Source organism: Haemorhous mexicanus, chromosome 22 (genome assembly GCF_027477595.1).
Source record: "Haemorhous mexicanus isolate bHaeMex1 chromosome 22, bHaeMex1.pri, whole genome shotgun sequence".
NCBI classification, from domain to species: Eukaryota; Metazoa; Chordata; class Aves; order Passeriformes; family Fringillidae; genus Haemorhous; species Haemorhous mexicanus.
This window is the reverse complement of record NC_082362.1, coordinates 7319800-7345104: the sequence shown is the minus strand read 5'-3', so window position 1 is coordinate 7345104 and position 25305 is coordinate 7319800. Positions and strand designations below refer to the sequence as shown.

The 25305-nt window shown below is 45.0% G+C and overlaps 1 protein-coding gene across 6 annotated transcripts in view; it reads left to right on the top strand.

Annotated features, from left to right (window-relative positions):
* The window catches only part of FAM222B (family with sequence similarity 222 member B), a 36231-nt gene extending 12837 nt beyond the window's left edge, over positions 1-23394 (top strand). For 3 of the 6 annotated variants that reach the window (XM_059865703.1, XM_059865705.1, XM_059865704.1), the window contains 2 exons: positions 12956-13083; positions 19173-23394. In XM_059865703.1, the coding sequence (XP_059721686.1) occupies positions 13002-13083; positions 19173-20737 (1647 nt within the window). In that variant the 5' untranslated portion in view covers positions 12956-13001 and the 3' untranslated portion in view covers positions 20738-23394. The remainder of the gene's footprint in view (positions 1-12955; positions 13084-19172) is intronic. The other 3 variants (XM_059865707.1, XM_059865706.1, XM_059865708.1) reach the window with 1 other exon arrangement.
* Positions 23395-25305: the final 1911 nt, after the last annotated feature.

Here is a 25305-nt window from a genome sequence, read left to right as displayed (position 1 = left end):
AACTACTTAGATTGACGCCTGAATATTCTGCTTTTGCACAATCAGGAGGCATTCAGTGCAAGTAGCAAGAGGAGAAGAAGTTTAAGATTTAGGACTGACATTTTTAGACACTTTTCAATCCATAATTTTGCACAGTCTTGATGAGGAAGGTCAGAGACTTCCTTCACATGGGATGTGTTGTATGTGTTGAGCATCCAAGTGTACAGCATGGGGGAAAAACATTCTTAACAGCCATCAGATTGCAGTGTGGAGTTTTTCATATTTCAGATTCTTATGTGAAGAGTCTAGGAGCAAAATCCAGCCCTGCATGTTCCTGGAGAGTTTCAGAGCAGTAGGAAGGAACCTTTTGCCTGTTTTTCTCATGCAAATTATGGTAAGGATTATTCAGTGTTTAAAATCTGGTTTATACTGGCTTCTGAATTTCATTTAAAATAAACATCTGGAGAGCTTTTTGATCTCCTGTGCAAGACTGTTGTCTGCCTGCCTCGTTAAAATGACTTCTGCTTAATTTTTAGTGAAAGGCAAAGACCTAGATGGTTTCAGCCCAGAGGCAATCTAAATGCTTCCTCTTCTGCAGTTCGAAATTTCCATGAGCAGATACTTAAAATCTGTTCTCTTAGGGAATGTGGCAGCGATAGGTATCTGTTTTTTCCATGCTGCAATTTGGGATTTGCAGAGCTGCTACCTGTAGTGCCATTTGTACTTTTGCAGAGCCTCGTTCTCCTGGTGCCAAGCACATGCTGGAGCAGATGCTCTGTTCAAGAATTTGAGTCTTGTCCCTTTGCAGCTTGCAGTCCAAAGCCCTCCTTGGCAAGATTGCCACGGTGTGCTGCTATCCCACAGTCAGAGCACTGGAACAGGGAGTCATCAGTGATTTATTCAAGTAGCTGTTACATTCAGAGTCTATTTTCTGTGATTTGACAGGAGCTCACTCCTCTGCTCTTCACTGGAGACTGGAAGCCTGTGCCCGTGGTGAGGGCTGGGTATGTGCTTCCAGTGGCTTTCTGGCTTTGAAACAGGTTCCTGTTGCTCTTTGCAGAGCCTGGAGCAGTGATCTGTGCAGGCAGTGTCTGCAGAGCTGGAGTGACTTTACCTCTTTGTTTTTCCTCCAAATTCATATCTGTATGAGATCAGCTGGTCCCGTATTGTGTGTGAAGTAGTTAAATGCTACCCTGCATCTATAAGATGTGATTTTTTTTTTTCCCCCCTTCTTTCTAGTCTCTTTGATCAAATCAAATAAAAACTCAGTGCTTTCATTTCTAGTTTTATAGTTTCAAAGACAATCTCTTGACGTGCTCAAGCAGTCTGGACCTGAGTCCCTTTTTTCCTTAGTCCAAAGGCTCGCTGTGTCTTGTGCCTTTCTCTGTATCAGCAGTTGCAATCTGCATTAGCTTTTATCTGCATCAAAAGACAAATGGAAGAGAGCAGGACCCTGCAGGAATGGGAAACAGGCTTACATGTGCAATGGAAATATGTAATCCTTACGTTCAGTCTGCCACATGGAGTACAGACCAGTTCCTGTACTGGAAATCTCTAGCCTATACTCTCAGAAATGAGAGTTTAGATTTTAGGTTTTGAAGGCTGGTTAATCCCCTCCAGTGGTTAATACCAACATAAAATATTCTGTGATGTCAAACTTTTCCTCCTAAATGCTTCTTTTCCCCTCTGTTTCTTTCTTTTTTTTTTTTTTTTTTTTTTTTTTTTTTTTTTTTTTTTGCATATGTCAACTATACAAAGCAATGCTCAATTTGAGAAATTAGCATTCAAACACTCTGTAAGCACTTTATTTTTGTCTGCTTTGTGAGCAGCTGAACACATGTCCAGGCTGAAATACTCGGAGCTGCTGCTGCTGCTGCTTCCCGGCGTGAGCGTGCCAGGCATGGGAGAATTTGGAACTTTGTCCTGAAGAGGTGCTCCCGATCCCCCATCCTGCAAAAGCACATCTGCACAAATCTCCTGCTCCACTGCATGCCAGGAGGGAAGGATCCCAGTTAAGCCAGACTGAATCATAGCCAGGGAGACGAGAGCTCTGGTGGCTGTCATCCCGATCAAAACCCCAGCGGTGTCTGATGGCATTCGGAATGGCGCGGTGCTCGTTCCTGTCTCAGAGTGGTGGTGCTCAAAGCAAAGTGTGCTACTTCTCTGCATTAAGGAGTCAGATTCAGCTGTTCAAAGCAAGTTGATAAATTGCTTTTCATTAAGTGTCTGAGCGCCAAGGGGTTCGGTGTGTGTTCCAAGGAAAAAATACATTAATTACAGCTTCTGTAGAGCGTTTATCAATCACGTAGTTATAAACACTACTAATGCAGTTAATTGGAGGTAGAAAAATTTACCTTTTTGAATTTGTTGACTGAAGCAATTCCGTGGCTGGAAAGACAAATTGGAAATTAAAACCTGGGGATACTTTTAGTGGGAGCTGCACAGTGGAGGTCAGGGCTGTTGGATATGGGTTGCCAGGAGCTCACCTTTGTGCTCTGTCTGCTATTGAGGGGCAGGCTGCAGCAGCAGTGTTTGTTCTCTTCTCCCACACAGCCACCTTGTGTTTCCCATGCCAAGGGATCTCCTTGCCTGTGGTACAGTTTCAGCTCCCTCTGTGTCCTGCCTGTACAATTTATTTATCCCTCTGTGTATGTTGGTTTGTTTTTTTTAAAGGAAAAGGCAAGTGCAGAGGAGGAGAGATGCACAAAAGCAAACAAAAACATCCTATAGTCTGTAAAACTTTCTGTGAAAAAAGAAACATTTCATGAATATAAACTTCAGGTAAAGGTGGTGTGTTGGCAGCTGCTGAAGGAGTCAGGTGAGATTGTGCTGAAATGTTTTATCAGGTCTTCAGACAAAAACCTCTGGTGCTTGTGGTGTGCAGAGGCTTTGAAGGCACTTTGCACGTTCATGTTGCTTTCCCTGTGGCTGTTTTGAACTGCCAGCTGTGCAAGTGGCCGTTTTCCATGCTTCTCAGGAAAGCAGTGAGAATAGCAGAGGCTTTTTACAGTAGCTCACCACTAATTAATTTCTTGTCCTTTCTCCTATGGAGTTGTTACGAGGTGGCCTTTGAGTTTCCTGGGAGATTGATAAGAGCATTAGGTCTGTGTCAGGACAAGCCAGCAGGACACCAGCACCTTGTTGTGAAAGTTGACAGGAAAACACCACCCCAAGTGTCTGGTCCAGCTCTTTGGTATTCACCTGATGGCTTCTATTTTCTGCTGGTGGGTGTTTTGTACATGTGTTGCAGCTTCTGTTTGAGGTTCTTAAAATGCTTTTCATCTTTGCAGCTGGCTGCACGGTATCTCCAACTACAGAAGGAGGTCTTATCTTGCCCTTACAAATGATAAGATGTGTATCCAAGAACTGATGTGTTTGTGGTCCAGCAGGAAGCTCTGTCACTGTGCATAATCAGACAGAGATCTCCAGTTTTGGATCTTAAAAACGTATTTTTCACTGCTGGCTTTGTAAGTGGGCTGTTAAAATTTCACCACGTGTGGGACCATAATTCAGTGTCCAGAGAGAGAAATACTAAACCAGGCTGTCACTGTGATTGCACAGGTCAGAGTGGTTCATGCATGACCAGTGCAAACCAAAATCCATCCTCCCTGTGAGCCCATGTTCACACACCACCAGCACACCTGGTCCAAAAGTGAGTCATTTCCTATTTTTATTCCTTTATATACAAGTTCAGTTTTTCTTTTGTTATGAAGTATAATGCATTCTGCCTCATCTTATTTGCAAATATTTCTCATTTTCAAGTGGATCTATTTTTAAAACAGGACTCAAAACATATTTTTCAATAGCTAACAAATGTCTGCTCTGTTGTTTGTCTGTTGAATAGAGGTAAAATTTGTTCAAAGTTATCTCTGTTTTTTTTTTTTTAATAATCAGCTTGGAATAAACAGGGAAAGATAGCTGCTTTCCTACCCAGGAACTGTCGTAATCTGTAACTTCTAACAATATTTTAGAAGGAAAAACTGTCTTCTTTCTGTCATGTGCAGCCACAAGATTTCTGTAAGTCATGATTAAGTCTTTAATTCAGGGCTTTTACAGAGTAAGTGTGGAGTGAGAAGAGATAATGAAACTGGTGATCTTTGTGAAGCAGCCACAGGAGAGGGAACTGTTTCATGTTTCCTTTCCCCTTTGCCTAGGCAGCTGTTTGCTGTACCTAAGAAAAACTTCCTTTTCAGGTCTGGGAAAGCAAGACAGCCAAGAGGGAGGAATTCTGCCCAAGAGTGGCATGAGGAAGCTCACATTTCTTGCTTGTCCTGTGTGGTGAAGGAAAGCCCAGAATTATAGCCTTGTGCTCCCACACATGGAACACATAGGAAAGCTGCACATAACCCTGTTCCTGCTGAGGATGTTGAGGTTATAACTGCAGCCTGTCCCCTATGGGAAAGGGGTCAGTGTGTATTTTGGTTTCTTATCACTTGAAGGCAGAAGGAAGTTGCATAAAGGATGGGGAATGTCTGTTTGTGGGAATGCATGGTACCTCCACTGGGGTATGTGTGAGCAGCATCCTGTAGTTTGGTAAAGGCTGTTCTGGGTTTCCTTTGGATGGAAGTCATCTCAACTAACCTTAATTTTCCCTCATGTTCACATGAGAACAGGCAGGCTCGTGTCTGTAAGTCTTGTTCTGTATTTCAGAGCTGCTGTGATGTTGGAGATGCTGCTCAAGCATGTAGGAAGAAGTTGGGTTTAGTTTGCCCCGAGGGTAATGGGTGCTTTGGAGGAAGGAATGTTTGTTTGTGCCTGACAGTATCTTGTTGAGGAAAATGAGATCTTTTGTGAATGTTACTGCAGTGGGTAGGGAGTCTGTTTTGCATTTTGAAAATAAAAATGTAAGCCTGATATCCAGGGCAAGTTATTTTGGTGACAGTGCTGGCCTGTGCTCTTAGCTGCTGTGGTTCAACTGTAGCATCCTTTGCTCCCTCCCCAAATATCCATGGGGTCGTATACACCCATCAGATACATACCAGCCTGTGTCTTCATCCCCATTTCCCACCAGTACAGCATGAAAAAATTGAAGTTGGAAGTTACCATATAAAAGGAGAAAGTTAATTAAAGGTCAGAGTGCTTTAGTGTAGTGAAAATTGAGAGGAGAGGCAGATACAAAGTTATTCAAATTGCTTTTGACTTCAGGCAGGTCGATTTTCCTATTTCTTGCATATGTTCCCATGGTAAAAGTAGTATCTCATCTGTCTCACAACTGACCACTAGTAGTTGTGTTTCAAGCACAGCCAGAAATCCTCATTTGAAGCTTTGGCCAGGCCCTACAATTGTCCTGACTTGTCTTTTCTACATCTTTCCTTCACCTTAGGAGTGGCCTGCAACACCTGGCAAGACCTACTTTACTCCTCTGTTGTCTGTCAGCTCCTGCCACATTGCAGAATACAGAGTTAAATCTAAAAATACTCTTAAAAAGAGGTGAGGGCTTTGAGCAAAGTAAAGTAAGCCACTGATTTGGGTCATGAAAGGGAATTGATGTCACTGGTTCTTCGTTGCAGCTTTCTTGATCTGTGGAGTTCTGTTCTGAGCTGTGAAGATGGAGAGGAGCAGGGGTGAGCAAGTGGTGCTCAGGACAGGGAAAGGTGATCTGTGTCCATTTGTCCTCAGGAGACTGCCCAGACTCTGACCTTGTAAGCCTGATGTGAGAAGTCAAGGTGGTGTTAAATACTTTGCAGTTTCATTTGTCTTCGCAGTCTTCAGTGGTAGAAAACTGTCACCCACTGCTGTCCTTTAAACATGGAGTGACCGTGGCATCAGGTGATTAAATGCTTCATCCAAAATTATGTAGGGAACCTGTGGTGAGCCAGATACCTCCCTGCATCTCTCCTGTCATAGACTAGTCCATCATCAGGAGACCTCTGCTCTAACATAAATATGGCTAAAAACCTGAGCCAACTGTAAAAGGAGTCGTGTGCAATTTTTGCCTGTGTCATAGTGGCTATGTGGCTTCAGTAATGTTTGTTAAGTGCTTTGATATGCTTTGGTGAAGGACAGAGTGTTAATAATTAAAATTGTAAAGAAGTTCTGGAGTAGCATGGGGTTTGACAACTGCTTTCTGGTCTGTTAGTTAACAAAAATGCAAAATATAAATGGACGAATCAGCAGGAATTGAGTTGAACACTCCCTTCCCCCAGCCACCTGCATGGGCTGAGCACAGAAAGCAGCTAATTGTCTGCTCTGCTGCAGAGATGAAAGAAGCTGGTCCTACAACAGGAAAGGCTATTGAACTGCATGAAGGTGGTAAATTATCAGCACTGAAAACCTTTTGAGTCGGTATCTTTACGTGCTCAAAAAGTACATTATTTGTACTGGTATTGACAGCGTTCAGGGGCTGATAAAAACAGCGTCTGGTGACGTGAATCTTGTGTTTCAGTGCCTGTAATTAAGAGGTCTATAAAACTGAAACTTGTTTTTTGAAACTCTGCACCATCGCCCTGTTTGGGTGTAGTTGAAGGGTGTGTTTGGTGAGGACAGGCCCTCATAATGGCTTTATCTTGGCCCAGCTAACGAGCTGTTTGCAGAACTGCTCTGCTTTGCAGTGGGCAGACTGTAAAGCAGCCTCGTGTTTGTCCATTTTCCTGCTAGCAGTTCCATTTGCAGAGTGCAGGCAGGAGCAGGCTTCTTGCCAGCAACAGCTTCATTCAGATTAGGGCTTTAGTTCAATTATGTCCAATTAACTTTTATTGCAGATAGCAGTGATAATTACTTGCAAGTCAATTTTTTGGCTGTGGTTATCCCAAGGCTAAAGTCTGAGCTTGATGGATTTTAATAACTGAAGTGACGTATAGCTTTTCCTCTTTTTTTTCTTCTTCAGGCCTCAATTAGATGAAAGGTCAGAAGCTATGTAAAAATCCATCTTACAATTAAAGCCAACTGTTCTACTCCTTGGCAGATGCGTAGTACTGTGTTTTAAAATAATCTCTTGGGACAGACCTAAAAAAAGGCTTTTTAAACTCAAAGATCATAACCTTGAGCTGGCTGCTGCTTTATCTGAGGAGTGAATTTGATGGAGCTGATGTCACACGTGGCAATACCTAAAGATGAGAGCTGCCTCCCTGGCTTTTTTTAGTGCACTGCATCCTGTTCCAAATTGCTCACCTAGAAGCCTTCAGTAGTAGCCCTTGGGCATGAGGAGGGTGATATGAGCAATATTCCATTTAAGTGCTGTTATCCCAAAGCTGCTTCTTTTTCTTCCTTTTTGGGTGTTGCCATCCCAGCTCAGAGAGAGGAGCAGAGCTGTGCTATGGCAGCATTTAAATTCTCCCTGCCTTCCCCACCAAACTAATTTTGTTGCCTGAGTAACATTATAAATGGAGGTCAGCCTGAAAGGTGACGTGGTTTACAAGCAAAATCATAGTTAATTAAATGGCAAGAAGCAAAAATTGATTTTGATCGAAACTGTTGCAAGGGCTCCACAAAAGGTCCACCTGAATGCAGAAAGCCAAAGGTCCTGTGCTGGCAGGTGCTGACAGTGCACTCCCCGTGCTACAAAAGGCGACTTTCTATTGTTCAGTTTCCTAGTTATTTATCCCCAAGTCCACTCCATGCTAGTGTGATTTATTGCCATTTCAGAGGACAACTTCTCTGCCCACTGTTTCACAGTTTTCCATTTATAAAGCATTAAGAGGATGTGATACCAGCCGGTGATGAATACAGTGCTAGTTTGGTAATTTTCTTCCAGGAAACGCTAAGATTTATCTCTGGCTCTTCAGCAGTCCTGGGAAAGGGCCATTCTGGTAAGTGCCCAGGAATAAAGGGCAGTTTTAGAGCTGGAAAAAGGCAGGAAGCCTGCAGGATGGGTCTAGACACTGTCAAGCAAAGCAGGGCTGCCTGGAAGGAGTTTTATTGAATGCTGAGGTTGGCAGGAGGGTTCAGTGTCTGCCGTTGACATGAACAAGTCTTTGAAACCCCTATATTTTTGGTTACTTTGGGAGAGGAAAAAGGAATTATTCTCCTTGGTGTTGAGCAGCCTGCCGGGGGGTAAATGAGACACTGAGTTTCCCTCGGAGCATGAAAATTGGCCAGGATTCAATTACGTTTCCTGGCAAGCTCTTGCAGACATTTGTACCAAAGAAACTTCCCAGCCCGGGTTAGTTTTTGTTGTTGCCTGCAGCACTGATGTGCTCTGAACTTGGCATGTGCTGCGTGCTCGGGGGGCTGCTGTAAATCCACCCGTGGCTCTGGAACTTCAGGGTGGGGATGGAACTTCATGGAACTGCCTTGTGACTGAAGAGCAGAGCAGAGCAGCCACAAGCCTTTAACAACCCTCACCCAGAGGCTGTCGGGACCCCAGGGTGCTGGAAACTTGGAATAGTTTGGAGCTTTTTCTTTTGTGTGTGGGTGGATGCTCCCGCTTCCTCCTGGCCTCGGGGCTTTGTCAACAAGCCCACAGTGAATCGTGGAATTTCAAACATGTGTGTTTACTTTCAGGAACCTAACTTTAGACTTTACCAGCTTGCTTTCCTCTAAACCAGCTCGGTTTCCCATGTTTCAGTGGCCAGGGGTGGTTTGTGGGGCGTTGTTTCCTTTGTGTTCTCACCCTGTAAAGCCTCTCAGGAGCTTCAGAGGCTGGTGTATCTGAAAACTTGGCAATAACTGTATATGTGGTCCATTTATGTGATGACAAAACTGTGTTAGAAATTTCCTAGTAGTTGCCTTCCATCTAGATTTTACTCTAGGTTGTAAAAGTACCGCCTGGTCTGAGAAGCACAGAGGCAATAAATACTAAATGTTGAATATAATTCAGAAAATGATACATTTTTAAGCCAAGAAAGGCAATATTGTGGTAAGTTCTACTGGAACTGATTCCTGGCTATACAGGGGTGTCCCTGGACAGTGAGTTCTTCCATCCTGGTGAACCTTGTGGTGACAGGGGACACTGTGCTGCCTGAACCAAAAAACATCCTGATGTGCAAGTAAGGCTGAAGGTAATAGTCATTGTGAAGATGTGCCAGTTACCCCCAAATCCCAAGCACTGCAAATCCCTCTTAAGCTTAGCATGCTTTGATTTAATTATTAATAAATCTTAGGAGAAAAAAAATCTGTTCACATGTCTAAACCTGCTATTTTGTGGAGCATCCTGCAGTACGTGTGCTGTTAAGATTATATCCTGCAGCCAGATTAGATTAAAATCACTTCAAAGAGGGGTATTTATTTATTTATTCCAATCTAATGATTGTTTTCCTCTAGAGATATGCTTTATCTTTTTTTATATATATATTTTCAAGACAGAGCTCGTTGTGCTGCATTTGCCAGTGTACAGAATCTGTTTAAAATGCAGTTTAAAACCTGAAGTTTTCATGGTTCACAGCCCTCCATGGCTGGGTGCCACAGCCTACTGGTGAGATCACTCTCCAGTTTGCAGCTGACTGGTTTAGATGACAGTGTGACTGACCCTGGTACAGTGCAAAACCCTCTCCATTCCAGTTCCCCCAGTAGCACAGCATTCATTCTTGGAGGGGCTGAAGCTTTGCAGGTGCTGGTGCCCACACAAGTCGCCACCATGGAGCCAGATCTGCAGGTGAGAAGTCCTGATGTGCCAAGTTCAGTTCATCTCCAGCTCTGGACTAATTAGAAGGAATAAACCCAAGCAGGAGGGGCTGATGGGCCCAGCTGCCAATCCTGAGACAGCCAGTAGTGCTCACCTCAACCCCAAACACAGCCCATGACAGGATTTCAGTTCAGTTCAGCTGGTGGTGAGTTGGAGTTGTCCATGCCAGCTCATGCTGGGGAAGAGTCAGGTCAGAAAGTAGTAGTCAGGTGCTGAGTATCTCAAAGGGAATAAATGTTGGTTAATTTCTAACTAGAAAAAATAAATGGGGTGCTTGTCAAGATTTTTCAAATGCGTTTGTTTTCTTAAAAGTTGAGATCTTGACTATGAAAACTGGAATTGATTTCACAGAGAAGAAAAACTGAAGCAGGATTTTAATTATAATAAATTCAGCGATGGAGTTATGGTTAGCACTTCTGTACCAGTCTGAATTTCTTTTTCTTATGCTCAGCAGTGACCTAGATGTCACCAATTTGTTTACTGCAAATCAAGCTGAAAGAGTGATTTTAGGCTTCCACTTCAAATTATTTCTTGTAAGTCCAGTATTTCCTTTTAAATTATTATTGCCACCCCAGTCTTTTATGAACCTTTGGCATTACCTAAAACGATTATCTGCCTGCAGGAACAACTTGCCTTTATAGCTCTCTCTAAAACATTGCTCTCCATACTGGAGCTGAAGCTTCTGTAAATACGTGTTTTGACCTTCAAGGAAGCACTGCTGTCATGTAGCAGGAGCCTGGCTATTCCGAGGTGAATGCTGTGACCACTCCTAATCACTTGTTCTCTCTCCTAATGTGCCATTATCCTGTTTATTGCTGTGTGCACCTCGCTGGGGCACTTGAGCAAGAGGCTTTCTGAGAGCATCACAGTTCAGGCTCTAATGAGCATTAATGATGGAGCAGGTGAGCAAACCCTCCCCTCATCTTGCTGCCAGAAATGCTGCTCCCTCAGTCAGAGCACGGCTGGGCTCTTTCAGGGCTGCACACAAACTTGCCATCAATTAAATAATGTTTTAGACACCGACCTGCTTTGGGCCTGCAGGGATAGGAAGTGAATCCTTGGTTGGTGTCAAACGTTATTGGAGTAAAAGGTGGATGCTCAGATGAATATGGGAATAGTGTGATCTGTTTTTCTGTCTGCAGTGAAGGCTCTTAATTTTGTTTGTCTGCTTTTCACTGAGAAATAGGTCTTGTTTGTGCCAGCCTTCTGAAGTTGATGAAATGAGGAAAAAAGAAAAATACAATTATTATTTTTTTCTTGCTGACTGTGGGTGTTTCTGTTGCTTACTCAGGTAAAGCTCTGACAATTCACAGTGGTTTTGTCTTCTGATTAAAAGGAGCTAGATTTTTGTTTTGTCTTTTTGGTCTTGCTGGGCATGATTTGGGACGAGGAGCTGCTGCCCACAGGCTGTTTGCAAAGTTTCACTGAATGTTGTGTACCCTCAGTCACGACTGAATCTCATCTATAAAGGCTGAGCAACTTTTCAGTTCCTCAAGCAATTCTTTGATGCTGTGGATGTGACAGGTCTTCAGTCATCATTTCTGAAAGACTCCAAGAATTCCATCTCCTTCAGAGAATCAGAAGAAAATCCAGGTTTAGGTTTATTTTACCAGGTTTTCCATATCTTGGACTTTGGGCAGTGCAGATTGTTGCTGTCTCCTAGGAATGAAAGGGAGAATGATACAAATGTATTTTGTTGGTGGTTGTGCTGTCAGCCCTGCACCTTGGTGAGGTGCTGTGTGTGTTTCTCACAGCACCAGGTCTGTGTTACTCTGCGTGGGAAGGGTGAATGGGCAACAGCCTGGAGTGTCAGACTGGCATTCAGTGCCCAAAACTATTTTTGTTAGTCACAGTGGCACCCAGCAGGCTCGGTCAGCTTTGGACAGCACTCGCTCAGTGAAGATGCAGAAGCTCTCATGAATTAATATTTGAGATTTCTTGGCCGTTGGTTTAATCAACCTTTGCGTGTTGAGCTGAGGAGATGCATAAACATGGAGCTAATGAGCTGTACACAGTGAGTAATTGCTGTGCTGCAGGAAAGCTCTAGTCCACGCTCTTCACTCCACTGCTGCCAGGTTCCAGGGGCACTCTGACCTGTGCTGGTGGTCTGAGCTGAGGTTTTGCATTCAAAAGGTCTCTGCAGAAGTGTGCTGTGGGAGGTTTCTGGAGCATGAAGGTGGCAGTGCTGACAGTGTCACATCGCTGTCATCGCATTGTTTGTGCCGTCTCAGCAGTGAGACTCTTTCAGAAGTGGCCTCTCAGAGGTTTTGGCAGATGTGGCTTCTCATGTCTGGGCTCGAGCTTTCTCCTTCCTCTCCTTTTGATCTTTGAATGCTTTCTCAGTTATTTTAATTGGGGTTTGTGAAACAATGACTAAAATTAAATCAGCTTACAAGTCTTGAATCCTTCAACTCTTCCCATGTTTTGGAGGTCATATAACAAGTCCCAAAGCCTTTCTAGCTGCTCCTTAGGTGTTTAGCTCTGTATAGCAGCACTGATGCTTGTGGACATCTGGACGAGGAGAAAAAAATCTGATTTCTCCAGCTTGGTTCTGTCACCCTGTTTCCCAGAACTTTCTAAAGTGCTGCATCCAGGAGTATTTGAGCAGGGGCTTGGACCAGAGGGCCTCTAGAAATCTTGTTCCAGCTTAAATCTCTATAATTCTAGTAACATGAGCCCCAGTTAGCCTTGTTGCTGGGATCCCTCTTTGCACAGCTGTGGTGGGATTTGAGGGAAGTTGTGCCATGTTTATATACAAAGAGCTTTAGTGCTCCATTTCAAGGTTTGTTTTCTTACATGCTGGACCAAACAGAAGAGGATGGTGGCACCTCTGCAGCCCCTTTGTGCACATCTTGCTGTTACCTGCCCCACAGCAGCTCAGGTTAGCAAGTCTTTGCTGTAGTAAAGTTGTAGCCATTCATCTTTCAGCCTAATGGACCACAGAAATTACAAGCTGTAGCATGCAGCTTAATCTTGCCACAAGGCAGAGTGCTGCATACTTTGCCTTCAATTTATGCATGCCATGCCTTTTTGTTAAGTGCAAAAGATCAGTTGACAGGGTTTCTCCAGAGAAGTTGCCTTGGTGGATACCAGTGCATTTCGACATAGTGAAATGAGTGATGGTGGTTTCTTTACCATTCATAACAACCACCTTTGAAATGTGAGGACAGAGCTATGGATTATTCTCTGTGTGTCAAGCAGCAGAGGAGAGCACAGCAGCTATTTTGGTTTTAACCCTGCAGATGACCCAGTTCTTGAAGTATTTCCGTTGCCGTTAGGAGACACAGTCAGGGCTGGAGCAGCGGTTGAGCATCTGTGCTTGGTCAGGCCTTCACCCAGGGATGGCTCTTTGCCTCTTTCTTTTCTCTGTTCCTCCTTGTATTATAACTTTGAATTGTCTCTCTGTTGTTGCAGTGTGCAGAGGAGTGAATGCCCCATGTTGTGTTAGTGCCTGTCTGCCATGCTGGCCTGTCTGCCAGGACCAGGCGACCTCTCCTTTCAGCTTCTTTCTTACACGCAGATGAACACTGGACTTCAGAAATGTGAGTGATGTTTTGTCTGCAGGATGTGGTTAACTGTTAAATCTGGCTCTGGTACCGCTGTGACATAAACATTTAGGATACAGTGGAAAAACTATTTAATGTAGAGTCTTTCTTTTGTTATGCCTTCAAGGCATCTGTCGATAAAGGCTCTGAGAAATGGCTGTAGAGGTTCACATGTGTGCAGCTCCTCTGTTCCTGGCTCTGAAAAGGTTAATTTAACCACAGCAGGATGCAGCAGGTGAGGTTCCTGTGAGATTCATGCCTCTCTGCTGAAAAGGTTTTGTGCTAAAAGTGTGCCAGCTGATTTGCTTCTCAGCACAACTTTTTCCTCAGTCTTTTTCACTTCCCTTCGTGCAATTACTCCTAGACACCAATAAAAGTTAGATCAGTCTAATGCAAACCTTTTGAGGTCAGCAGCTCTTGCTCTACATACCTGGGGCTTATACTGCAAATATTAGTGAGCTAGTCCAAATTACTAAAGTTCAAAGTTTCCATCTTCTTCTGATGTCTCTTTGGTGCCTCTGAAAATATGTCTGCAGAGTGCTCTGATAATTCTTTTTTGATAACTTCAGTCATTTTTTTCATAGTTGTACTGGTATTTTTAAGAACAACTTGTGCTTGGGAATGTAAGTTTATTGACTAGAGGTTTTTTTAACTCTTACTCTGTCTCTCCTCTTTATCACTGAAGCAGCACACTGATTGTTCAGCTGAAATTTCAGAAATGCCAAGATTTCTATGTAAGGTCTGTGTATTTGGTTCTTAGGGCTGTGACCTGTCTTTTGTGTTTGAAATGTGCATGGGGAGATCTCAGTTTGCTGATGCACTCATTGCTTTTTAAACCCAAGTGATTTACAGTCCACTTGTAGCTAAATTGTTCATACAGTGAAGCTTGTGATGCTGCATAGAATAAGTGGGAAAGATAATTTTGCATTTAAGAGTGACCTGCTCGTGGTCATGGTCCTGCCAGAAGTGACTGACACGGTTCACATACACACCTGAGCTCCCCCACAGCACTTCTGCTGACTCCATGGGCTTGGTTAATGTAATATCACTCAGCAACAATAAAAATCTTCACTCACCAAAGGACTGGGGTTGGCATCAGACTGGGCATCCCCTCCTTTCTCATTCCTATTTCCAGTATGAGTGTTGCTGACAGCCTGTGGGGTGAGGATGTGCCCAGGTCTGTGCATTGCGTCAGATTTCTTTGTCAAAGCTTAGTTCTGAAAGTAAAATGTTGAGGTTCATGTGAGGGCAGCTGTGCACAAATCAGGTATTTGCTAATTACAGCTTTACAAGGCAACATGCTGGTATGTTGGGCAGTTTTCCTCACCTGATGGTACCTATGCTGTTTCTTGGAGATTTGCAGATCCGTGTGCTGAAAGCATTGCTGTGTCCTGCTCAGTGAAGAGCTTTGGGAACTGCATTTCAAAGAATTTAGGACATAAAGTAGCTGGCAGGCACGGGCTGGCAGTGGTAATGCTCAGCTGTTGGGTTTGTTCTGATTTTATGGAAGATGAGGCTGCTGGTACAGACCTCACTCAGCCCCTCTGCAGATGTGGGCAGGATTAATTGGTGCATTTCTCTTCTGCTGGAGATGCATGAGTAGCCCAGCCCCTGGCCAGGGCAGAGCTGAGTTAATGAGCATTTTTTAATGAACAGTGACTTCAGACTTTAATGGGGGGTGGAAGCAGGCTGTAACAATAGTGCTATTGCTTTTATAAAAGGTACAGAATTCAGGATTGCCTTTCTTCAGACTTAACAGTGTTTGTATAAATAATTTTTAAGTGTAGTTTTCTGGATCAGACTTTTTATTAGTGCTTAAAAATCCATATTAGCTCAATTACCCCCCTTTTTTTTTCCATGCTCCCTCTCTAATAAGGGGCTTGTTCTTACAAGTGATCCATGTAGTAGGAGTTTGGTGGATTAATATGCACATATTTTTTCCTTTAGAAACTGATGACTAAAGGACTTTCAATTTCAGTATTTTTTGTTGAATTCCAACCTGAGTTCAGGCTAACCCTGGAATTCCCTTTCAACACAGGAGATTTCTCACTGGGCCAGTATTGGTGTTCTCTCCTTCCTCCCAGTGACTCCAGTATAAACCTGACTGGTAAACTGGGATATTTGAGGCAATATTCTTCAGGTTGTGTCTGCAGCTGCTGTTGGATATAGCAGCAGTGCCAAACCTTCTGGGGAGGAAAAAAGCTCATTTTTCTGTGACAATGGTGGAAAATCAAGTGCAAGGTGCTTCTTAGGAAGTATTTTGTTAGGAGGGGACATCAGAGAAGAGGAGATTGGACTGAATATGGGATCATCAGCTAAACTGAGTCTTTTTGGGTGGGTTCTTTCTGTAAAGCCTTTGGGCAAACTTTTAAAATTGAGGGTTGTAGGCAGAAGGTGGACACAGCTGGTTCTGGCTTGTCCCAGTGCAGGAGCTCTCATTAGGGCAGCAATCCTGAAGGCCTGTTTGTATTTTGTTTAATGATAATGAAAATTTAACCATAGGCAGCTTTTAAAAGCAGTGGGTTTTAAAGTCTTAATGTGAAATGCACTTAAAAGATGTTCCATTAGTGCTGAGGTGAGGCAGGGAAATCTGTCTCATTCCATGACAAAAATAGCTGCAGTGGTGAGACCAGGAGTGTGACCAGAGGAATCGGTTGCCACGGGATTAGCAGGAGTTAGGAACTTGCAGCTCACCAGTTTATTGGGGTAATTGCTCATATGCACAGCTTTGCCTTATAATAAACATGAAATGATTACTTTTCAATGAAAGTATTCTGCCTTGCATTCACCATTAGGGAGCTTCCTGGAGCTCATCCCATTGTTCTCCTAATGAAGCTTCTTCCTCTGCCGTTGCCTCATCATTTTATTATGGCCTGATCTGGAATTCTTCCTCTTGCACACAAATGATGATATTCCAATTCTAGCATTTTCTTTCAGACTGTTCTAGCAGGTTTTTCATTCACTTAGTTACCAGAACTGATTGTTCTTTATTGGTTTGTAGGGTATTTGTATGGGATATTCAGATTCTTGCTCACCATGTAATGCCTTTCTTCTAATATTTTACTGCCTTAATTACTACAGTCATGGAATCTTGCCTGTGGAACTACTAGCAAAGCACTTTGGGGCACTCAGAAATACATCACCTTCAGGCGTGAGTTACATGGCTGAGTTAGCCTGGAGTAAAAGGAGCATCATCTTACCTGTGCATAAACCAGGTGCTGTTTGGAATGGTGCTTGGGTTCAGAAGATCCCATCCGAGGGATTTAAAAGGTGGTTTGCCTTTGGTAGGATGCCAGATTTGATGCTGGGGTGTCATTTAAGTTTAACTGAGGGGTTATTTTCTCTCAGAGGAAGTAATTCTTCCAGTTTTGGGAGTAGAGGTGTGTCTGACTGATGGCTGCAGCCTGTTCAAACATCCATGTTTTAGCTGCTTCCTGAAACTTCTGTGTAACATAAAATCAGTTGACTGGATAAAAGAATACTCAGTGTGTCTGTTTAGTGTTTATATTGAATTCACTGATTTGCCTGTAGAAATGTAAACCAGGCAGGGAAATTTTGATGGCAAAGGTGTCTTAAAGTATCTCCTTAATTTTTCATCTGAAAATAGAATGTGACAGTGTCTGCAAGCATAACATAAACATAACACAGACAGGTATGGGGTCCTTTGTCCTTTGATTCTTCTCTGGTTCATGGGGGGTTGCCAGGGTCATGTCTTGGGGAAGAAAGAGACCTTAATGAGCATGGGCAATGCTAAAAATAAAGGTTGGGAGTTCATGAAGGCCTTGGCTTTTGAGGCAGGGTAATACTGGCAAATGCCATTCGGAGGCTCTCCTCTCCATTAGGAGCACAGCAGCTTGCTCAAAAGGGCAGATAAAAACACCTGCCTGCAGAGACAGGTACAGGGATGTGCACAGAGAGATGTTTGGGTGAATATTTCCTTTGATTAAGAGAAAGGGATGATATGTGCCAGTGTCTGGACAGCACAGGGAGTACAGCTATAACTGGCGCCGTGGTACGAGCTGTGCTAGAGATGGGAGACAAACTGCTTGTAAAGCTTCTTATTTCACAAAAGATATTTTTAATACTTCCATAATTACCCTTTCTTTTGGTATCCATTCTATTTTCCATTTTCTGACCTTTCTTTTCTGAAAGTGAGAGCTCTTAGAGCAGAGCTGCTCTCCCTCACCTGTGACAACAGGAAGCTGCAGGATGCAAAGAGAGAAGTGGCTGGTACTTATCTTTTGAGGCAATTTGCTTGAAAGAATCAGAGGTGGATTTTCAAGAGGAAGGGCTGTTTGCCTGGGAGCAGAAAGCTCTTTGCTGGAGCATTACATTTCCTTGGGTCAGAGGGCCAAATATGGGGCTGGGGTATTCTTGGGTGGCTGCCACATTCCCCGTTCTCTCAGCACAGCAAATAGCACAGGGATGCTGAAAATTTTAGGAAAAAGGATGGACTTTTTTTTCCAGTGAACTGTTTGCAAGGTGAGGTGGGGGGGGGGGGGGGGGGGGGCGGAATCAAGCCAAAGCTAAATTGGATTGTCAAAGCTGCAAGCCATTATTTGAAGATTATAAAATCAGCGGGAGTCCCATAGGAGTTAGGCAGCAGAGCTGTGGTGGGAAACAGCCCAGCTCTCTGCTTGGAATGTGATTATGGCTAGAGACACACACCCATTTCCCTAGATTTCTGAAGTTCTTTGCAAGAGCAGTTGGAGCTTGTGAGCCAGGTAGGTATCTGGTAAATCAGAAGAAGTGAAACCACACCTCTGTCTCCAGAAGGCTTTTGTCTCTCTCTGGAGAGTAGCATGTTTTTAATCCTGTGGGGTAATCACATCACTTTGCCATATGATGTGGGGATGCTGTCCTTAGCAAGGTGCCACCTTGAAAAGTCAGCTGAGGAAATAATTGCAGGCCATAAAATAATCAGCCTCCTTCCATTTGCTGAGTTTGGGCTGACAAGAGCTTCCTAATGCACAGAAAGACACTCAGTGCTTTCAGATGTCAGCACCTAGGAAAGGAGTGGGGTGTAAATGGAGGCTTGAGCTGAAGCTTTGATGTGCATAGGGTTTGCAGGGCAAGGGTTTGGTAGTGGGGGATGCAGGAGCTGCTCAGAAACTTCCCCCATGTCTGATGGAGCCAATTCCAGCTGGCTCAGGACAGACACACTGCTGGATTTAAGAAGGGGGAAAAACCTGCACAGCTGCAGCTGGAGAGAGGAGTGAGAATATGTGAGAGGAACAGCTCTGCACAGACCCCCAGGGCACTGCAGAAGGAGGAGGAGAAGGTGCTCCAGGCACTGGAGCAGAGATTCCCTGCAGCCCATGGTGAGGCAGCTGTGTCCATCTCCCTCTGCTGTGGAGGTGGAGAAAGTCAGGAGTGAAGCTGAGCCCGGGAAGAAGGAGGGGTGGAAGGAAGAGGTTTTTATTTCTCCTTACTCTACTCAGATTGGTAATAAATTAAAGTAATTTCCCTAAGTCTGTTTTGCCCTTTTTGGTGAGTGCTATCTCCCCTTCCTTATTCTGACCCTGTGTTTCTTCTTCCATGCCTGGCTGAGGAAGGGAGTGACAGGGCAGCTTTGGGGGCACCTGGTGCCCAGCCAGGGTCAGCTCATCATAGGATGGTTTCCACCTCAAGATTACAGGGGCTTCCTTCATGTTTAATTCATATCTTTCTGATTTGGAATTCCATGGTAAAAATACTGAGAATGGTTTGAAGAGCAGTGGGGAGGCAGCTTAAGTTAAGAGAATAAAAACCGCCCACCACTGCAAGCTGTGAGGAATATTTCAGCTAGAGACAATCTGATGTTTATAACACGTTACCTGTTTTTGTCCAACTGCAAACACACTCTGATGAGAACATGGTTTTCTTTTGCTTCCCTGGGCAGGTCTTGCCTTAAGCTGAGCTGGGGCTTGTGTTGGTCACCAGGTAATAAAGGGAGTGAGGCATCTGCTCCATGACCCGCCGGTCTGGCAGGATGAAGTTTCCTTGCCTCTTGTATCCTTGGAGATTTTCTCCCCTTGTTGTGTGATTGTCTTGCCCTGGGGTTGATCCCTTGCTCACCAGAACTGACCAATTTCCTTTCTCCACAGGGGACACTACACAGAAAATGAGATCTGCACAGTATCCTACCCCAGCAGAATTGGATGCTTATGCTAAGAAGGTCGCCAACAATCCACTGACTATAAAAATCTTTCCGAACAGCGTCAAGGTTCCCCAGAGGAAACACATACGCCGTACTGTGAACGGACTCGATACTTCGGGCCAGAGGTACAGCCCCTACCCATCTCAGGCCACCACAAAAACCGGCCTGCTGGCCATAGTCAAATCCCCAGCGAAAGGAATCATCAAGGACTTTGACGGGACGCGCGCGCGCCTGCTGCCGGAGGCGATGATGAACCCCCCCTCCACGCCCTACGTTGCACCAAGCACTTTATCCCACCCCCAGGCGCTCGCTCGCCAGCAGGCTCTCCAGCATGCACAGACTTTGCCGCACCCCCAGAGCATCCCGCAGCACCCTCAGGGTATTCCACAGCCACCCAGCTTACCGCACCCTCAGGGGATCCCGCAGGCGCTGCCGCACCCGCAGAACATGCAGCAGCCGCAGGGCTTGCAGCACCCTCAGCCCATGGCACACCAGACCCTGCAGCACCCCCCGAACCCGCTGCTGCAGCCGGGTTTACATGGAGGCAGAAAGATGCCGGACGCAGACGCGCCGCCGAATGTGACCGTGTCTACCTCAACCATTCCCCTCTCTATGGCTGCCACCCTGCAGCAGAACCAGCCACCGGACCTGAGCAGCATTGTGCACCAGATTAACCAGTTCTGCCAGGCCAGAGCTGGCATTAGCACTACCTCAGTGTGTGAGGGACAGATTGCAAACCCCAGCCCTATAAGTCGCAACCTGCTTATCAATGCAAGTACCAGGGTATCTACTCACAATGTCCCTACACCCATGCCTTCCTGTGTAGTAAACCCTGTCGACCATGCTGCTGCTGCTATTCCTCCTGCCTCTGTTAATGTGCCCATGGTCAATATTAACAGGGTGCCACCCGCCTACCAGAACGAAATCAAATCGGTTGCGTGGAACCAGCACCAGCTTGCACATCTGCAGCAAATGTGTGGGGATGCTGCTGGGCCTGCTGGACTCGCAGGGAAGCACCCTCAGAGAGAGATTGCAGGGCAGAGTTTCCCTGGCAAAACTTCCAACTACCCTCAAGAACTGTGCATGGGCCAGTCCTTCAGCTTGAAGCCCCCCATCGAGAAGCCTACGCCTTCTCCGCCTGTGAACGGGTTGCAGGGACCTTTGCCATATACCAATGGGCACTATTTCCAGCCCCTCTGGAATAACATTCTGCCCACGCCCAACAGTGACAGCTCTGGGTCCCAGGACCTCACCATGCCTTTCCATGGGGGACAGCCAGCGGGAGCGACGCTGGATTGTGCAGGAGGAACTCATTACAGAGCTGGAGCTGGCCCATCCAGCCAGAATAATGTGATGCAGACCATGGATTACCTAAGTGGGGACTTCCAGCAGTCCTGCTTCCGAGACCAGAGCATGGCCGTGCTGGGAAAAGTCCATCGGCCTCCCATGAACCGAGCACCTGAACCAACCGATAGTCGAAATCTTCATATTCAACACCCAGGGTATAGATAGGCTGCAGTCACTTTCACAGACAAAAAAAATAAAATTATAGGTTTTAGTCTTAATTTTAATTAATAAGCAAGGCGTTTTTAACTTGCAAACTTGTGTGATCATTATAGTACCCATTGGAAGAAGACATACTGTATATTTAAAGAGCTTTGCTTACATGTTATCTCTCTCCTTTATGCATCAAATATTTAACATGCCTTTTGTGTCAAAGAATTTCATTACACTACTTCACGCCACAGCTGTTTCCTCACAGCAGAGTCTCCCTTTGTGCAGCTTTTTTTTTTTTTGCCTTCTGCTGAGCAGCTCCTCGCTGGACTGAGGTTGAGTTGCTGCAGGGTTTTGCAGCCACATCTGTGCTCCAGCGAGAGCGAGGTAGTGTAGCTGCTTCCATTTCCATCTCAATTTCCTCACAAGATTAAGAGCAACAGAATTTTGTCAGGGAGTAGGGCTTGTTTTCAACTCAAAAGCCCATTTCATTAATGCATTAAACATTGACCATTTGCACTGTCTAGAGGCCTGTGTAATTGAAAAAGAGCCTACGTTTGAAAAGAGCCAGCTAGGGGTATGTATTTAGGCTTTAATAGAGGGAGAAGCTTTTCAGCTCTTTCTTGCCCACGTTTATCATTTAGACTTTGTCCAAAGTCAACAGTCTCTGGCAGATTTTTCTGACGCTTTGTGTTTTCTGGACAGGGTATGAGGAGGGGAGCAGCAGGTTTGGGATGAAGGCAGCCACAGGGAGCTGTCTTTCTTTGTGTTCCCCCTCCCCACTGCCCTTCCACCAGCCTCAAAGCTCACGTTGTCTGAATCCCTCGCTGCTAGGAGTCTGGCCAGCCTCGTGTGAAGGGAATCCAGACCCACTGACAACTCCAAAAAGGGTTCAGCCACTTCTCTGGAAGCTGGAATTACTGTCAGGGTGAGGAGATGCAGCTCAGCCCATCCCTGGTGCAGCGAGCACAGTCACGCTGTGGGGATGGGGGTGGTTGGTCTGAATCAAAGCTCCTCTCACAAGCCACTGTGGGATTGACAGTCCCCTGTTCCTCTCCATCTAAACACCCCAGCGGATTTAATGGAACAATTCTTCTCCCTGGGAATTAGTGAAGCTATTTTTAACATCCCTTTTTCCCAGGGTCTCGGTGCCTAACTCCTTCTGTTCCTTCCCCACGTCACTTCCAGCAGCCAGTTGAGTCAGTGACTGTAGGACACTAACTGCTGGGTAACCTCAGCATCTTGTTCTCCTCTGTGTACCAAAACATCCCTTTCCTTTCTAACAGCCGAATTTATTGTAAGTAGAAATTCCTCATCTCTGTTAACGAGACTAATACTTGAACATAATGATCACAATCAAGTTTGGAAATTAAAAAAAAAAAAGAAAAAAAAGAAAAAAGAAGAAGAAGAAGAAAAAGTTTAAAAAAATAAATGCATTGATTCTTTCTATGTACACTGGCTAAAAAATATTGCTCTACACTGTAACTTTTAAGTGTAATATTTCTGTATGAATGTCGCCTGGTAGTGTGGGTTTGAGTAGCATTGTGTATGGGTGAACCCACTGGCCTCTGCCATCCACTGGCCTCCCTCACAGCCCTTGGAAAAACAAAGCCTTAAGTATTTGCTCCTTGAACTTTCCTTAATGAGCATGGTTTAAAAAAAAAAATCTTAAAGACATCATACAAAATTTAAAAAAAAAAAAAATTAAAAAAAAAGTTTTGAAGTGACGTCATAGTTGGCTAGAGATTCTTAAAAGTTTTTCGTAAATGGGAAAATTAGAAAACATTTATTTGTATTTTTTTAATTTAGAATGTGTAGTCCTGGGCTGTAACAAATATTTAGGTTTCAAAGCTTAGCAGAGTACGTTTCTGACTCCTTGCATAAGTTAGTACACTTATGTCATTATTTAAATTCTTTTAAGTGTACTATAACCCGTTCTTTAGTGGTAACTCCTGAGCAAAGTTAAGCAATTTGACTAAAGACGGATTAAATTATGTGTTGGCTTGTGTTGCCTTATATTTAAAAAAAGGAAAAATTGCCTGATTGTGTTATGCCAAATGATAGCAACATGAAGTCCTAATTTATTGTTTATAATCGTATTCCTGCAGTCTTTGTGAAAACTGGTAAATATACATCTATGAAAGAACGAAAACCCTGAGGCTTTTCATGCAATATTTTTCTGAATCCATTCTGTTGGAGCCAGAGTTCGAGTCTGAAGCTGCTTCCCCTACAGTCACCCCGTCGTCTTCCCTGTCCCAAACCCAACCCCAGCGAGGGCTGTGCTCTGACCTCACCCCTCCCTGCCCAGTCGGTCACTGTAAGGTGTTCTGCTACCTTTTTACTAAATCAGACCTTGGCCTCTCCTCTCTTCCGTAGCCTGCTCCAAATCTTAACCCAGACTGTTACTAAAAGCTAATTTTTAACTCCTGCTCTTCTCCCGAGAGCCTGAGCAGAGTCCTGTGCCGTGGTGGTGGTTGCCTGGGAGGTGTTTGGTGGTGTTGGCAGCACGCTGTGAGATTTTGGGGACTGTTCTGCACAGGTACAGCCACGGCCTCCGAGGCTTTGCCCCGGTACAGCAGGACCGGGAAGCAAAATTCCTGCTGAGACTCATCCAGGTGGGACATTGCTTGAAAAAAATAAGAATCATTTTACTATTAAAATATACTGAAACCTTTCCTTTTGGTCTGGCAGTGAGATTTTTCTTTGAACCGACCCTTTTCACCTCTGCAGCAGCCCTGTTGTGATGGGCTCTCCATCCTTCCCTGCTCACCCCTGAAGGGAAGCACTGTCCTGCCTCATTCCCAGGTGGGATGTTGGGAGCAAAGGTTGGATCCGTGGTGTTGGTGCCCAGGGTGGGGGTCTGGCTGTGGCACTGTCACCAGGGTGAGGAAGGGAAGAGCCTTGTGGTGCCTTGTGTGGTAGGAGCTGTGCCCCGCTCTCCTGGAAATGTGGAAAAACCTCCCATGGTTTTCCCTCTCTGCCTGGTGCAGAATTAAGAGGAACCAAAAAGCTGGGAATGTTCCTTCTCCTCCAGGAGCCCCTTGTGGGTGGTCACCAGCCTTTGGGGCTCACACTGCAGCTCCTCTTGCCTTTCTGTCCATCTGTCCATCTGTGGGTCACTGACTGCAGCACAGGGCCCTGCTCCCTGCTGGATCCTCAGTGCCTGCTCTGCTCCTTGAGGAATGAGTAAGGCTCGGGTGTTTCCTGAGCTCCTCACCCTCCCTCATCAGCAGCACCATCCTCCCCATCCCCACACCAATTCAGAACCCTGAGGTGGATGTTAGGAAGATCTTGGGAAGGATAAACACGAGCATGGTGTGAACCCTTCCACAGGGAATCTGTGCCCTAAGTTTGGAGCAGAAGCTTTAGAGCTGTTCAGCCACAAGCCCAGTTTGTTACAGCCCAAAGTGAACATTTTATAAAAGACACTCGTGAGTTTTCTTTGGGCTTTCCATGTCAGATGTCTCTGGGGCCTGGCTGCTCCCGTGGAAACCAAACAGAGCTGTTTGCTGGGGATCACTGGGGGAGAACTGGGAATTGCTGCTGCATTTCATTAAGCCACAAGACTGATGATCAAGGCTGCTGCTTCTGTGCTACAGGTACTAATTAGAATTTTCTCTATTATTATTATTTTGTCCACAGGAAAAATAAAGAGACCTGGTGCCTCTGCCCCTTCTGCTGGTTTTATGCAGTGTGAGGTGGCCTGGAGTCACAGGGTGGGTGCTTGTCCCAAAGGGAATTTGGGGAAGGGTCTCCATGGGTTTCTGGGATAGGAATGTATCAGGCAGAGTCTGGCTGACTGCTCCAATAAAAGGAAAGGTTTGGGAAAACAGAGAAAGAATGTCAGAGAGAAAGGTGCTGAAATAATGGTTAAAAATAGGAGGAGGAGTGGAGGAGGGGGTTTGAGTCCTGCCAAAATTTTAAAGGGGGTTTGTAACATTCACAATCACCTTCCAGAAGATGGGACCTGCCAGGGTTTCCTCCCCTCTCCCAGGATTGTCCCTCTCATTTAATCTTTTCTTCCATCTCTCAAAAGGACAAAACTCCAACCCCATCTCCTGTGCTCACTGCAAACCTGAGTATCAAAATCCCTCCTTCCTACTGTTCCCACTGTTCCCCAAATGCTATGGACATTTGGTTCCCACATGGTTTTCGTGGAATTTGGGCTAAACCAGGCAGCTTAGCCTGGCTGAGCTGAGGCAGGAAGAGCTGTTTGCCCACAGGCACTGCTGCATCCCTCTGCAGCATCCGGAAATTCCAACAGCAGCCACTCCATCCATCAGAGCTTCAGGATCCTCTTCTCCTTTGACTCAAAGCTTCTTTGGTATCTGGTTTCTTCATCCATCCCCCTCAACAGGAACAATCTCTTCTGCAAGGAGTTTTCAGGAGACTTTCTCATCATCTTTGCAGCCAGCTGGACCTGGAGCAAGGATCTGGTGGAAAATCAGCCAGCAGGGACTTGGTGAGAGCAGCTGCTGCCTCCAAGGAGGAATCACCTGCAGCCACAGCAAAGCTGAGGGCTTTGAGTAAAATCCAGCATTTTAAAACTTCTCCTTTAGGGCTAAATGGGTTTTTCTTCCAAAGAT